The 14,439-nt window shown below is 36.2% G+C and overlaps 1 protein-coding gene across 3 annotated transcripts in view; it reads right to left on the bottom strand.

The window, feature by feature from the left end:
* KCTD8 (potassium channel tetramerization domain containing 8) overlaps positions 1 to 14,439 on the bottom strand; it is a 224,859-nt gene that overhangs the window by 127,212 nt on the left and 83,208 nt on the right. The window contains exon 2 of one of the 3 annotated variants that reach the window (XM_060188105.1): positions 7,824 to 7,929. The exons of the other annotated variants lie outside the window; for them this stretch is intronic. Within the exon in view, the coding sequence (XP_060044088.1) occupies positions 7,844 to 7,929 (86 nt within the window). The 3' untranslated portion in view covers positions 7,824 to 7,843. Of the gene's footprint in view, positions 1 to 7,823; positions 7,930 to 14,439 lie in introns of those variants that run through there. 3 annotated transcript variants of the gene reach the window in all.

Below are 14,439 nucleotides of genomic sequence, written 5' to 3'. Positions count from 1 at the left end.
GTATATAGAAATAGACAATATATACATATACTTACAAAGGTAAGAAAATGCTAGATACAGAAATCTTATTATAGCATGTAGCCATATGTATTAGAATATGTACTATTAAAATTTAGTGAGAATTGCCTGGTAGCACCAGTCATCTATAATCTTCCTCCATGGTTGAATGACTATTTGTTGGCTTTGCCCCCAACACCCTAGCTCTTTTCTTAAAAATCATGCAATTATACTGTTTTCGCCTTTCACAGTAGTGTGTAGCAAAGATGGAGAGAGGATTCTCAATGAATCTTAGAGATATTTTTTTTCTCAGTTACCTAAGAAAAGCCAGAAAGTAATTTCTAAATTCATTCAATTAAACATCTTTACTTGGTGGCTGTCTTGTAAATTCTCCTTTATGTGAGTTATCATCACCTACAGTTGGCAGTTGGAATAGATGATCAGAAGGGAATGACAAAACATAATTATAGTACTAAATTTAGAAACAGTGAAAAGTTTTAAAACATGCCACTTACAACAATAATAAAACCATTCAGATTCTATATCTAAAGTTCATAAAGTATGTACAAGAACTCTACAAAGAAACAAAAATTTAACATTCACTGTGAGAAAATAAAGAAGACCTGAAAACTGGAGTGTAATATAATGTTCATGGGTTTGAAATCCTCCCAAATTTCTCAAAAGGTTGAATAAAATCCAAATAAAAAGTGCAACTTTGATTTGTGGGTGTGTATGTGCATTAAATTGAGAAGAGAATACTAAAATTTAGAAATACAAATATCAACAATAGTTAAGACACCAATGAAAAGCATGAGAAAAAAATCAAACTATTATACATCAGGCACTAAGACAAAATAAATTAATACAATGTGATGCTAGAATAAAAACAGGCAAGTGAACAACTGGAACAATATAGAGAATGCATTACCAAATAAAGTTATATAGTGGGAAAGGACAGACTCTTCCACTAGACAATTTTAGAATAATTTAATACCAGCATGGAACAAAATGAAACATGGTATCTATCTCATAATACATAAAAATCAATCAGAGTGAATTATAAAAGGTAAAACAATAAAAATTCTACACTATAATATAAGGAAGTGTCTTTCTGATTACGCAGGAAAAGATTTCTTAAAATATGATAGGCAGTAACTACTGAAAAAGTTTGATATACTGAACCACATAAAACTCAATTACTTATGCTCCAGCAGAAAGAATTAAGAAGGTAAAAAGGTAAGTGACATAGTGGGAGAAGGTATTTATAGCAAACACGTGTATGTGTGTGTGTGTGTGTGTTTATCATACAAATCAAGAGAGGAATAAAGATAACAATAATGTGGAAAGAAATTTAAACAAACATGTCACAAATGTCCAAATGAAATTCAAACTAATTAGTCAGATGAACAAATTTAAAGTATATTAAAATAACAGAACAAACAAGTCAGAGTGCACAGAATTTAAAACCCTGATAATTACTAAAGGTGTTTAAACAGATAATGAGGGAATATGAAGTGGAAGTTTGAGTGCATAGTCATACCACTTTAGAACAGGGTGGTATTAGTTACTAATGTTAAAAATGCCCAGGCCTAACAGTGGGTATATTAAACATTTAACACAAGTGTATATGCTCAGAGGAGTTGAAGATGAAAATTTAAAAGTCTATGAAAAGGGGGGCTGGGTGGTGGCGCACAGGTTGAACACACACATTACTTCATGCAAGGACCCATGTGGAGGGGCAAACCTCCACACCTGCAGGGGAGACTCCTTATAAGCAGTAAAGCAGATCCACAGGTGGGTCTGTCTCTCTCTCCTCTCTCGTTGTCTATCTCCCCCCTTGCCTCTCCACCTCTTTCTGTCCTATACAATAAAGAAAAAACAAAAAGAGAAAAGGAATGAAGGCAATAAGGAAGGAAATAAGGAGGGAAGGGGAGGGGAGGGGAGGGGAGGGGAGGGGAGGGGAGGGGAGGGGAGGGGAGGGGAAAGGAGAGTTGGGTAGGGGAGGAGATGGGGAGGGGGGAGAGGAGGGATTGGTGAGGGGAGGAGGAGGGGTTGGGGAGGGAAAAAATGGCCTCTGGGATCAGTGGATACATTCTGCAGACACTGAGGCCTAACAATAACCTTGGCGGCAGTAAAAGAAAAGAAATTTAAAGTTTGTGGACAGTATAAAAGTTTTTTTAAATGTGGAATAGTTATACAATAATTAATACAATATAATGAAAATTGACAAAGCATAGCTATATGAAATATGGATAAATATCACAAACCTTGTCTTGGGAGAAATAAGCTAGGTTCATTTAAAATTATGAACTACTTGTGGCTTGGATGTATACTTATGAATTAACACTATACTGAAAAACAAAAAATAGAATTATACTAGTAGCATTAAAATCAGCATAAAAAGCCACTAGAAAGACCAAGGCACAGTTGGTGACTGAAAGAGTAGAGATCTACTTCCTTTCTAGATGTGGTTATACAGGCATTGGCTTTGCAATCATTAAACAGGTGATGTAACTTTTTCTTATGGAATTTTCTCAGTACATATTATTTCAACAACTTTTGATTTTTAAAAAATCACATTTTCTTGTTCCATCCTCCAAAGGGAGGATGGACAACATACTTTATGCTACACCTGAGGAAGATGGGTCAATATTGGGGAGCTTGGAATGTTCCTAATCTTGACCACAGAAGGTGAGCTCAGTTCTACAGGGATCACATAGGCTCCTAAACTGAATATGGGCCCCAGAAGAAATCAAATCGACAGGGTTTACTGTCAATAATATTTATACACCTTTCCCATATTAGGGAGCTATTCTTTTCCCTGATCCAGCTTTCTGATCCTTTTCCCATCCATGACATCATCTCCCCAGACAATAACTATTGGATCCACCTGCATTTCAGATTTCAGGCTCGGGAACAAACAAAAAAAAAACTAGTATAGCCACAGGCCCTTTGGAATATAACTAAAATATGACTACTAGCTATCTACAAAATGCAGGACCCCCAACTCTTTATCTGCACTATTCCAGCCTTTAGGTTCATGATGGTTCAACAATTTGTTTGGCTTTGTAAGTTAACTCTCTTTTCAGCCACCAGGTTCCAGATACTAGCATGATGCCAAACCAGACTTCCCTGGACAGACAACCCCACTAATGTGTCCTGGGGCTCAGCTTCCCCAAGTCCCACCCTTCTAGGGAAAGGGAAAGACAGGCTGGGAGTATGGATCGACCTGTCAATGCCCATGTTCAGTGGGGAAGCAATTACAAAAGCCAGACCTTCAACCTTCTGCAACCCACAATGACTTTGGGTCCATACTCCCAGAGGGTTAAAGAATAGGAAAGCTATCAGGGAGGATGGGATGAGATACAGAGACCTGGTGGTGGGAATTATGTGGAGTTGTACCTCTCTTATTCTATGGTTTTTGTCAATGTTTCCTTTTTATAAATAAAAAATAATAATAAATCACATTTTCTGATTAATAATGCTACAAATCCAGATGTTCCAGATGGGTAGATACATATATACATACATATTGTGGGATTGCATTGATTTATTTTTTTTATTTTGGATAATTTTTTTCAAGTATTCTTTACATTTTATTGGTAGGTTAATAGTTTACAGTATAATTGTTGACACATGGGTAACATTCCTTTTCTCCCCTTGAGAGGTGTCTAAAAAATTTTTATCCCAAATTTACGTCCTTTTGAACAGCCATGCATAGGATGCCAACCCCGCTTCCCAGCCCATTCCCTTTCCTACTTTCCCAGTATCCTTTGCTTTGATGCAATACACCATGCCCATTAGCAGTTTTTCTTTGTATTTTTTCTTTCTGTGTGTGTTTCTCAAGTTCTATCTATGAATGAGACTAGTGCTGGACCTCACACAGTTACTATATAACAGCCAACAGGCCATCTTTTTTCATTCACAGAGAAAGAGATGCACACAGAGAAACCACAACACCAGAGTTTCTCCAGTGCTGTTGCTTCTCCCATGCAGAACCGGGCTTGCACTTGAACTGTGTGCATGGCAAAACAGGTACCCTTCCAAATGATTTATCACTCTGAAATTTTACACATTGATTCTTTATTCTATTTTATTTTTACCTGGTAGATTCATCTAGTTTCACATCTTTAATATATCCTTTCTTCTTAAATATTTTATGCCTAATAGAATATGCATGCAGTTGATGGTTCATATGCACAGAGACACATGCATTTTCTAGGGAGTAAATTTATTTATGTAGCCTTATAATACAAGGAACTGAGAATTGAGTGATTTTTTAAAATACTTACTTATTCCCTTTTGTTGCCCTTGTTATATTGCTGTAGCTATTATTGTCATTATTGATGTTGGCATTCTTGGATAGGACAGAGAGAAATGGAGAGAGGAGGGTAGAGAAAGACACATGCAGACCTGCTTTACTGCCTGTGAAGTGACCCCCCCCCCCCCGCAGGTGGGGAGCCAGGGGTTCGAACCGGGATCCTTACGAAGATCCTTGCGCTTAGCGCACTGTGCTACCGACCGACTCCCTTGATTTTTTTTTAACTATATGGAAGTTAACATCAACCCAATACCTACATGTTTCCTTTTATATTCTGCTAAAATATTTAATACATTAAAAGAATATATGGAACTTATAAGTATAAATGTTAACTACTGAAAAAGCACATTCACCAGGTTGTTTCATATGCATCACTAAATTCTTAATGAAATAACAAACTTTTATTTTGCTTCATGTATATCTTATCTCAAAGAACATCACACTAAGGCATATATCCAAAGGACACGAGGACATTTTTATATTTAAATGATAGATTGATTGACTTAAGAGACAACCAGAGTACTGCTTTGGTGTGGTATATATGATGGTGGCTAGTGAACTCAGGATATCATGCTTGAGGTTCTATGTTTTTACTCCCGGTTTCTTCAAGTAATTTGTATGAAACATTTTTTACTTAATAGAACTATACTTGTTAAATGCCGACATGGGAATATTACAGCTATTAGCTAATTTTAACCAATTTTCTAAGAAAAAGTAGAAGAGGGGGAGAAAGAGGAGGAGGAGGAGTATGAAGAGGAGGAGAAGGAGGAGGAGAAGAAGAAAGAAAGAGGAGGGAAAGGAGAAGAGGAAGAAATGGTGGTGGTGGTGGTGGCAGTAGTAGTAACTCAAGGTAATATGCAATTGGCATTGCTGAAATGCCCTAACAAGTTCTTATGAACACAGGGAAAACAAAATTATTCTCAGTTTTGCCAGATTTTCATGGTTTGCAAAAAAAAAAAAAAAAAAGTCTATGAAAGACAGTCCTCGAGACATATGTGAGCATTTAAAAGGCAAATAAGTGACCAGTGAGATCATTTTATGAAGCTAATATCACTCTAACCCCCAAAGCAGGAAAGGATTCTATTAAAAAATAAGGCTCAGTAGTAGAGTGAAGGACTTATATGCTTGAGGGCCAAAGTTTGAACTGTCACCAAAGGAGTATGACATTACCAGACTTGCTTTCCAAGAGTTATTTATGGGGGTCAGATGGTGGTGCACCTGGTTGAGTGCATGTTACAATGCCCAAGGATCCAGGTTCAAGCCACCCATTCCCACTTGCAGAGGGAAAGCTTCACAAGTGAAGCTGAATTCTGGTTCTTCCTCTATCAATTTCTCTGTTTATCTCTCATTAAACAATTTTTTTTAAATAAATGGTAAATAATACTTTAATTCATTAACAGTTTACCAAAAACGTTGTTTCCAATACAATTCTAAATATCAAAATCAAGCAGGAGTATAGTATTGGCTATACTATTGAGAACCTTATGGTCCCTTAAAGGTCTTAACTCATGTAACTATTATTAAGTATTAAATGTCATGAGAACGTAAAATTCACAGTCCTACAAATATTAGGAAGAACAACATTCACTTTGGACTGTTTACATTTGATCAAGAACTTGTAAATCTCTCATTTTGTGTCTTCAATGAACTAATGTCATATCAATAAATGACAAAGGTGGAAAGAAGAAATATAAAGTGAGCTGGTGGCACTGGCATGAAGAAATTGAGAGGCAGGAGATTTCTGACTGAGTTTTGGCTAAAATGTTAGTCACATACAGTTGAGTTATGTTATATATCTGGAAGTTAAGAGAGCTAAGATAAGTATCCTGAGGTTGACAGAGTCCAAATTCTGGTTGTTTTTCCTAAAACAAATGAAAATATTTAGACTTCTTCACCAGGTAGATAGGAAGTATTAAGTGAGCAAGCATTGCTTTCATCTACAAAAGCCCAATTTGTATCAGCTGGCAGATATTACTCCATTTTATAGTAAAGGACACTGAACCTTATAAATAGTATATCATGTCAAAAACCATATAGGTAGAGTTATTTATTCCCAAGTCTATGCTTTTTCTAAACAATGGCACAAAAGTTATTATAACAATATGAAGAACAGTGTAGTGTTTGTAAAGGCTCAAACTGCATGTGGGATGTGGTGTAAGACAAGGAAGAAAAGACTGAATTCAGGAACATTACAGTTATTATAAAATATTATTCAGGTGACAGGAAATGAAAGCCTGTAGTAATTGCAACAGAAAAGTAATAAAAAAGAAATATTTTGTATGATAACTTAAATGCCCTATACAATTTCACTACTGAATTATAAGGACAATGCTAGGATAAGTTTAAGTGTTTATTTCCCTCCTATGTTACAGGATTTCTAAAAAAAAAAAAAAAAAAAAAAAAAAAACTTCAACTTCTGTTGATGAGTGGGATCATCCCATACTCATCAAAACTTCAACTTCTGTTGATGAGTGGGATCATCCCATACTCATCTTTATCTTTCTGACTTAGCTCATTTAACATAATTCCTTCTAGCTCTGTCCAAGATGAGTCAGAGAAGGTGGGTTCATTGTTCTTGATAGCTGCATAGTATTCCATTGTGTATATATACCACAGCTTTCTTAGCCACTCATCTGTTGTTGGGCACCTGGGTTGCTTCCAGGTTTTAGCATGTCATCAGGATGCCGGCCAGGCTTCCCTGGATTGAAGACCCCACCAATGTGTCCTGGAGCTCCGCTTCCCCAGAGACCCACCCTACTAGGGAAAGAGAGAGGCAGAATGGGAGTATGGATGCACCAGTCAACGCCCATGTTCAGCGGGGAAGCAATTACAGAAGCCAGACCTTCCACCTTCTACAACCCACAATGACCCTGGGTCCATACTCCCAGAGGGATAGAGAGTGGGAAAGCTATCAGGGGAGGGGATGGGATATGGAGATTGGGTGGTGGGAATTGTGTGGAGTTGTACCCCTCCTACCGTATGGTTTTGTTAATTTATCCTTTCTTAAATAAAAAATAAATAAATATAAAGAACTTCAAAACTTTAATTCACTTAAGATTAAAATATATACAATATAGCTGCATTTAAATATTAAAAATAATCCAGAAATTAAAAACATATTTGTGCATCAAAACTAGTTACTATTTAAGCCATCCAGTTGTGAATTCTCCCCCCTTCCTCTCTCTCTCTCTCTCCTAGTTTCTGTAACTGGGTTAAAATAACCTAGTAAAATTAGGCAAAAAATATACATGGTGTTATATGAATTAAAATAATCATTGAAATATATATTCAATTAATTTATACTGAAAATAAGTATGTATGCAACATAGTAATTTAAACAAGGAGATAGAGGAATTAAAAGTACATTTCTTTTTCAAATAAACAGAAACAACCATTAATTCTAAATAGATTTTATTGATTTAATAATTACCAACAAGACCATAGGATGTGATTCCAATAATTCCAGACAATTCCTACCACCAGAGTTCCACATCCCATCCCCTCCATTAGAAGCTTTCCTATTCTTTATCCCTCTGGATGGATAAAGAGCATGGATGCAGGATCATTATGGGGTGCAGAAGGTGGAAGATATGGCTTCTGTAATTGCTTCTCTGTCAAAAATGATACCAAATCACAGAGTTATTAGAAGGGAAGCACTACAAGAAACAAAATCTCTAGTGTCTTTTTATTCCATTCAAAATAATATCAAAGCTCAAGAACTAAGAGAAATAGTTCCAAGTTATTTATCCTAAGGTCAAAGCAGGCTTTTGAAAAAATGTACCTTTGATGTATCCCTGCACATTTTAATGATAAGACTAAGCTAGTCCCTAAGGATATGAATCAGGGACTGGGACATCTAACTAAAATCTCTCTGCCTCAAAGATCTGTGAATGAAGTTCACCGCAAGCCAACAAAGACAAAGATCACAGACTTGAGTAAAATGAGATGCTGTAAGGAAACCCAGGGCATAGAGAGGAATATTAAGAACCAGATTTTCTCCTCTAGGCATACCTATAATTTTTCATCAATTTTTGAATTTTTGTGTACTGCCATACACAGCAGTTCTAGCAAAATCAGACACTATGGGGACTCCCGCTCATGCCTATGATTTCACCTTAAATTAAAATTTCTTAGAGTAAATAGCAGTACTTTACTGAATTACAAAACAACAACTAAGAAGTAGCAAATTAATCAACCCTAAGTTAAGCCTATACCCACATTTATGTCAGTATAAATACTAGTTTGATGTTTTCAAATATGGACAGAAAATTGGTGTTTGAATAAGGGGACATCCCCAAGCCATAAAGAAGTGAATATGAACAGTCTTTATATTTTCACAATATCAATTCAAAATAAATCATTGCTTTAAATGTAAAGCATAAAATCCTTAGAAAGGAAAAAAGGAAAAAAATAGATGACATTGGCTTTTGGTTATATCTTTTTAGCTTCAACCAAAAGCTCTATCTTGGAAAGAAAAAAAATAGATAAATTTGATTTCACTAAAATCCAGATATTTCTGTTCCATGAAAGGCACTGCTAAGAAAATGGATACCAACCACAGAACTTATTTTCAAAATACACATCTGTTCAAACATACCAAGAATTCTTAAAAAAAGGGTGAGAAAGCAAACAATCCAATTAAAAAATGGTATGAAGATTTAAACAGATACTATACCAGAGAAATCCACAGATAGCAAAAAACCATATGAAACAATGTGTTCACTTCCCCATTCTCTATAAAAACCCATATTTCTCACAGTCCTGGAGCCTCTGGGGCATAGTTCATTTTCCTTCGTGCTTCTCTCAATTATACCATTTGATACTGCATCTGCTGATTTCAATCAAACCAATGGTACCAGTACCACCTCAACATTTCACTTTGAAAGGTGTCCAGTGACTTAATATTAATTTGCAAAATTATAAGACCACAGGGCCATAATTCCCTACCTTTCTTACCACCAGGATTCCACATCCCTATTCCTTCCACTGGAAACATGTGTACATGTGCTTTATCTCACAGACCCTGGTCTATATCTAGGTTTTGTGACTTTGTTAGGAAGTTCACCACCTGAAATGAAACTAAGGAGTCCTACGAGCTAGGAAGGTCGTCACCAGAATAATGGAGATGAAGGGTTGACATCCAACACATGGTAGTAGAAGGAATAGGGATGTGGAATTCTGGTGGTAAGAAAGGTAGGCAATTATGGCCCTGTGGTCTTATAATTTTGCAAATTAACATTAAGTCACTAATTTAAAAAAAGAAAAAGTGATTAAACTGTGTCAAAGAAAATATGTGCTACCACTAAACACCTATAGAATGTCTAAAATCTATATGAGCAACACCAAACACAGAGATGGAAGTGGAGCAACAGAACACCCAATTATTGGTGAGAGGAAAACCAAATGGGACCATCACTTGGTATGATCCTCTGACAGCTTCTTGAAAAACTTACATATAGCCTTCCCATATAATTCATAAATTCTACATTACTTAAGTGATTTAAAATTGGATCACTGAAAACATTTCAATTTGAATGTTCGTAGCAGTAGGATGTTTATCTTTAATTTCTTAAAATTATGAAAGCAATCAAAATGTACTTTAATAAGTGAATACAATAACAAACAATGGTTTGCATGTCATTTAGCACTGAGAAAAATATATCATTAAGCCAAAAATAACCTTGAATTGATATTGATGAATAAAAGAAAGCTGTATAAAAGGATTATACACTATAGGTTTCTAACATGAAATTCTGGAAAAGGCAAAACAATAAAGACTTTAAGAATGTGAATGATTTCCAAGGTTTCAGGCAAGGAGTAAGGAGAACAGAGATTGATGAGTGGAGTCCAGGACCTTATTAGACAAGTAAACTGTTGTCTGTAGTGGTGGGGCGGTGTAGCAGGTCTGCAGGTGTCTATCTTTCTCACCCCCTCTCTGTCTTCCCCTCCTCTCTCCATTTCTCTCTGTCCTATCCAACAATGATGAAATCAATAACAACAATAATAACTATAACAATGATGAAAAACAACAAGGGCAACAAAAGGGAAAATAAATAAATAAATATGAAAAAAAAATTTTAATCAGAACCTTGGATAGGCTGCACCAATTTTAATGTCTCTGATTTCAAGAAAATTGTGCTTTGTACTAGCCCTGAATAAAAAAATAAAAAAATAAAAAGACTCCAAAGGGGATGGGGTGGTAGCACAGTGGGTTAAATGCATATGGCACAAAGCACAAGGACCAGCAAAAGGATCCCAGTTCAAGCCCGACTCCTCACCTTCAGCAGGGCTGACGCAGGTCTGCAGGTGTCTATCTTTCTCTCCCTCTCTCTGTCTTCCCCTCCTTTCTCCATTTCTCTCTGTCCTATCTAGTAACAACAACATCAATAACAATAATAATAACCACAACACTGATAAAAAAACAAGGACAACAACCAAAAAGGAAAATAAATAAATAAATAAATAAAATATTTTAAAAGACCCCAAAGTCTACATAAAAAGAAGCACTGTATTAATCAAGTAATCTCAAATGAATTTCTAAAAATAAATTCACTATAATTTAACATCGAGTTGTTAAGAAACATAACATCAGTTTTAAAAAAGCAAATCACAACAGTTAGAAAGGATATTATCTATAAATTTAACAGAATGGTAAACAATATAATCAAAAAATAAAAATGTATTTATCCATGTTTGACAAAGATACATCAAATAGAAACTACCTTCAAACTTGTAATCTGATAATATTGTAAAAACAATGTTAAATATCTAAAAAACAAAAATAAAAACTTATCTCAAGAAAAAAAGACAAATGCTAAGTTATTCCAAACTCTGGAAGGTATAAAATTTCATATAATACTAAAATTTTCAATTTATACAGAAGTAGTCTATTAATTATATCTCAAACACTTGCCATAGGAGATAGACAATAGTAAAAATATTTACACACAAAATTATTCACTGCAATCTAATATAATATGGAAAATTGGAGCAATATATATAACCATCAAAGGAGAAATTATTAAATTCTGGACACTCCTTAAAATAGATTACTATGCAATCATCAAAGCAGAGAAGCTATATTTCTTGTTGACAAGAAAATGTCTTGCTTGAAAATTGAGTTTGAAAAGCAGGTTGTAAAATTATACCTCTAACATGATTTACATATAATTATATATCAGCTCTCTGCTTGTATATATCTATATGTGTTTCACTGTATGAATTTGAATGCAAAGAGGGGACTGGAAGATAATATTTTCTTTTAATATCTTGCTTCTTTAAAATGTGGGCCTAGTGGCCAGGTGGTAGTGCAACTGGTTGAGCAGACACATTCCACTGAGCAAAAACCCAGGTTCAAGCCCCTAATTCTTACCTGTAGGGAGGAAGCGTCACAAGTGGTGAGTAGAGCTGTGGGTGTCCCTCCCCCCCTGCAACCTCTCAATTTCTGATTGTCTCTATAAAATAAAGATAATAATTTTAAAATAATAGTAAATGAAATAAAATGTGGGCCTAGAGGGAGAATTAAAGTGGACTATCAAATTTCATCATATACAAAATATGACTCCAAATGGATCAAAGTTAAAGAAGTTAAACTAGAAGTGATCAAATACTTAGAAGAAAACATAGGGAGAAATCCCTTCCATTTAAATTTTGCAACATCTTCACTGATTTAAACCCAATTACCAGAGAAAAAAATGAGCAAAAAAAAAAAAAAAAAAAGCAGTGAGACTATCAAATTAAAGAGCTTCTGCATGGAAAAAGAGGATCACTTACTGATGAGACCCCCACAGAGTGGGAAGAAATCTTTATGTGTCATATTTCAGACAGAGGACTGATAATCAAAATACACAATGAATTCACCTACTCAACAATAAAAAGACAACCCCACTGAAAAATGGGAGAAGATGTGGGCAGAATCTTTTCAAAAGGAAAGCTAAGCCAGAAAGATAAAGTATTGGGGACATCCCATGAGTATGGGATGTCCCCAATCATCAACAGAAGTTGAGAAAGAAGAACAGAAAGGGAAACTAAAAGCAGGATCTGATTAAATCAAGAGCAGGGCACCAAAGTAAAATCCCTGTGGTGAGGGGGAGGGTGGACATTGGGCTTCCTGGCATGGGGGGGGGAGGGGAGGAGGGTGGGGGGATTGGTTGGGATGGGACACAGTCTTTTGGTGGTGGGAATGGTGTTTATGTACAATCCTATTAAATTGTAGACATATAAACCACTATTTAATTAATATGAGAGGGGAAAACTGATCATATGTCTAGAACTTCTTAAAACACAGACAGTCTTTTTAATACATAGGCTGTCTTTGATATGTTGACTCTCTCAAAAGCTTAGACCAGGGAGAACAGAAGCAACCAGTAGCACAGCTATATACAAGATGCTGGGTATTATACAGCAAACCCTAACAAAGGGACTTTTTGTGATGATAACAATAACTATCCATTGTCTTCTTGAACCCTAAGACAGCAGGAACCTCACATTTCCACTACAGAGCCTATATTTCCCCCAGTCCTGGAACCTTAGGGTGGGGACCACTTTCCCACATGCTTCTCTCAATCCAAATAAAATAATATTGCATCCACAGATTGCAACCCAATCAACGCAACGAGTGCCACCCCAACATGCTTCACTTCAGACTGTGTCCAGAGACTTCAGGTGTGGAATGACCCTTCAGCTTCATCACTCTGGTGAGACCTTTCCTTTTATAGAATTCTCTAATTCCATTCCAGGTGGTCCACTCCCCAATAAAGTCCCCAAAACTAGATATAGTCCAGATCCCCTGAGATAGAGCATATGTTCACAGGTGCCCATAAACTAGGGGAAAATATATACCTGAAAGCTGAAGTACACAAGAGCCTGCAGGGAATACCTCCCAACACTTCATCTGCACGATTCCAGTCTTTAGGTCCATGGCTGTTCAACAATTTGTTTGGCTTTGTATGTTAACTCTCTTTTCAGCCACCAGGTTCCGGATACCAGCACGATGTGGACCAGACTTCCCTAGACAGACGACCCCACCAATGTGTACTGGAGCTCCACTTCCCCAGAGACCCACCCTGCTAAGGAAAGAGAGAGGCAGACTGGGAGTATGTATTGACCAGTCAATGCCCATGTTTAGTCGGGAAGCAATTACAGAAGCCAGACCTTCCACCCTCTGCACCCCACAACGACCCTGGGTCCATACTCCCAGAGGGATAGAGAATGGGAAGGTTATCAGGGGAGGGGATGGGATATGGAGATCTGGTGGTGGGAATTGTGTGGAACTGTACCCCTCTTATCCTATGGATTTGTTAATGTCGCCTTTCTTAAATAAAAAAATAATAATAAAAGAAAAGATGAGCAGACATAGGAAAACATGTTTACATTCACTGATTATCAGAGAAATGCAAATAAAAACAATGAGATTCCACTTCACTCTTGTGAAAATTTTATACAACATAAAGGACAGTAACAACAAATGTTAGAGAGAGATATAAAGGAAACCCTCTCATAGGAGAATACCGAGAAATTCCTCTAGGAGAAAACTGAAAAGATCTATCCACACAAGTGATCACAGCACCAGTTTGTAGTAGCCCAAACCTGGAAACAACCCAGATATCCAGCAACAGATTAATGGCTAAGGAAGTAGTGATACATATACACAATGGAGTACTATGCAACTGTTAGAAATGATGAGGTCATCTCCTTTGCATTATCACAGTCAGAACTCAAAGGCATCATGTTGAATGAGAGAAGCCAGAAATCAAAAGCAATACTAAATTATCTCACTTATAGGCTGAACTTAAGAAGAAGGAATAATAAGGGAAAATATAAAGTACAACTTGAGCTGGATATGGCCTATTGCACCAAAGCAAAGGATTCTAGGGAAGGAGAGAATGGATAAAGAGGCATTGGGAATTATGTGGAGTTTTACCCCTCTTATCCTATGGTTTAGTCAATGTTTGCTTTTTGTAAATAAAAAAATAACTAAATAAGAGGCATTGGGATCCAGTTGTGTCTCCTAGACAGCAATAAAGGAGATATGAGTGGTTATGCCAATGTGTTAATTATTATACTGTAAATCATTAGACCCTCAATAAAATTAAAAAGAAAACAAATAATTGAAAGCCCAG

The sequence above is a fragment of the Erinaceus europaeus genome, chromosome 3 (genome assembly GCF_950295315.1).
Source record: "Erinaceus europaeus chromosome 3, mEriEur2.1, whole genome shotgun sequence".
NCBI classification, from domain to species: Eukaryota; Metazoa; Chordata; class Mammalia; order Eulipotyphla; family Erinaceidae; genus Erinaceus; species Erinaceus europaeus.
This window is presented reverse-complemented; position numbering and strand designations above follow the sequence as displayed.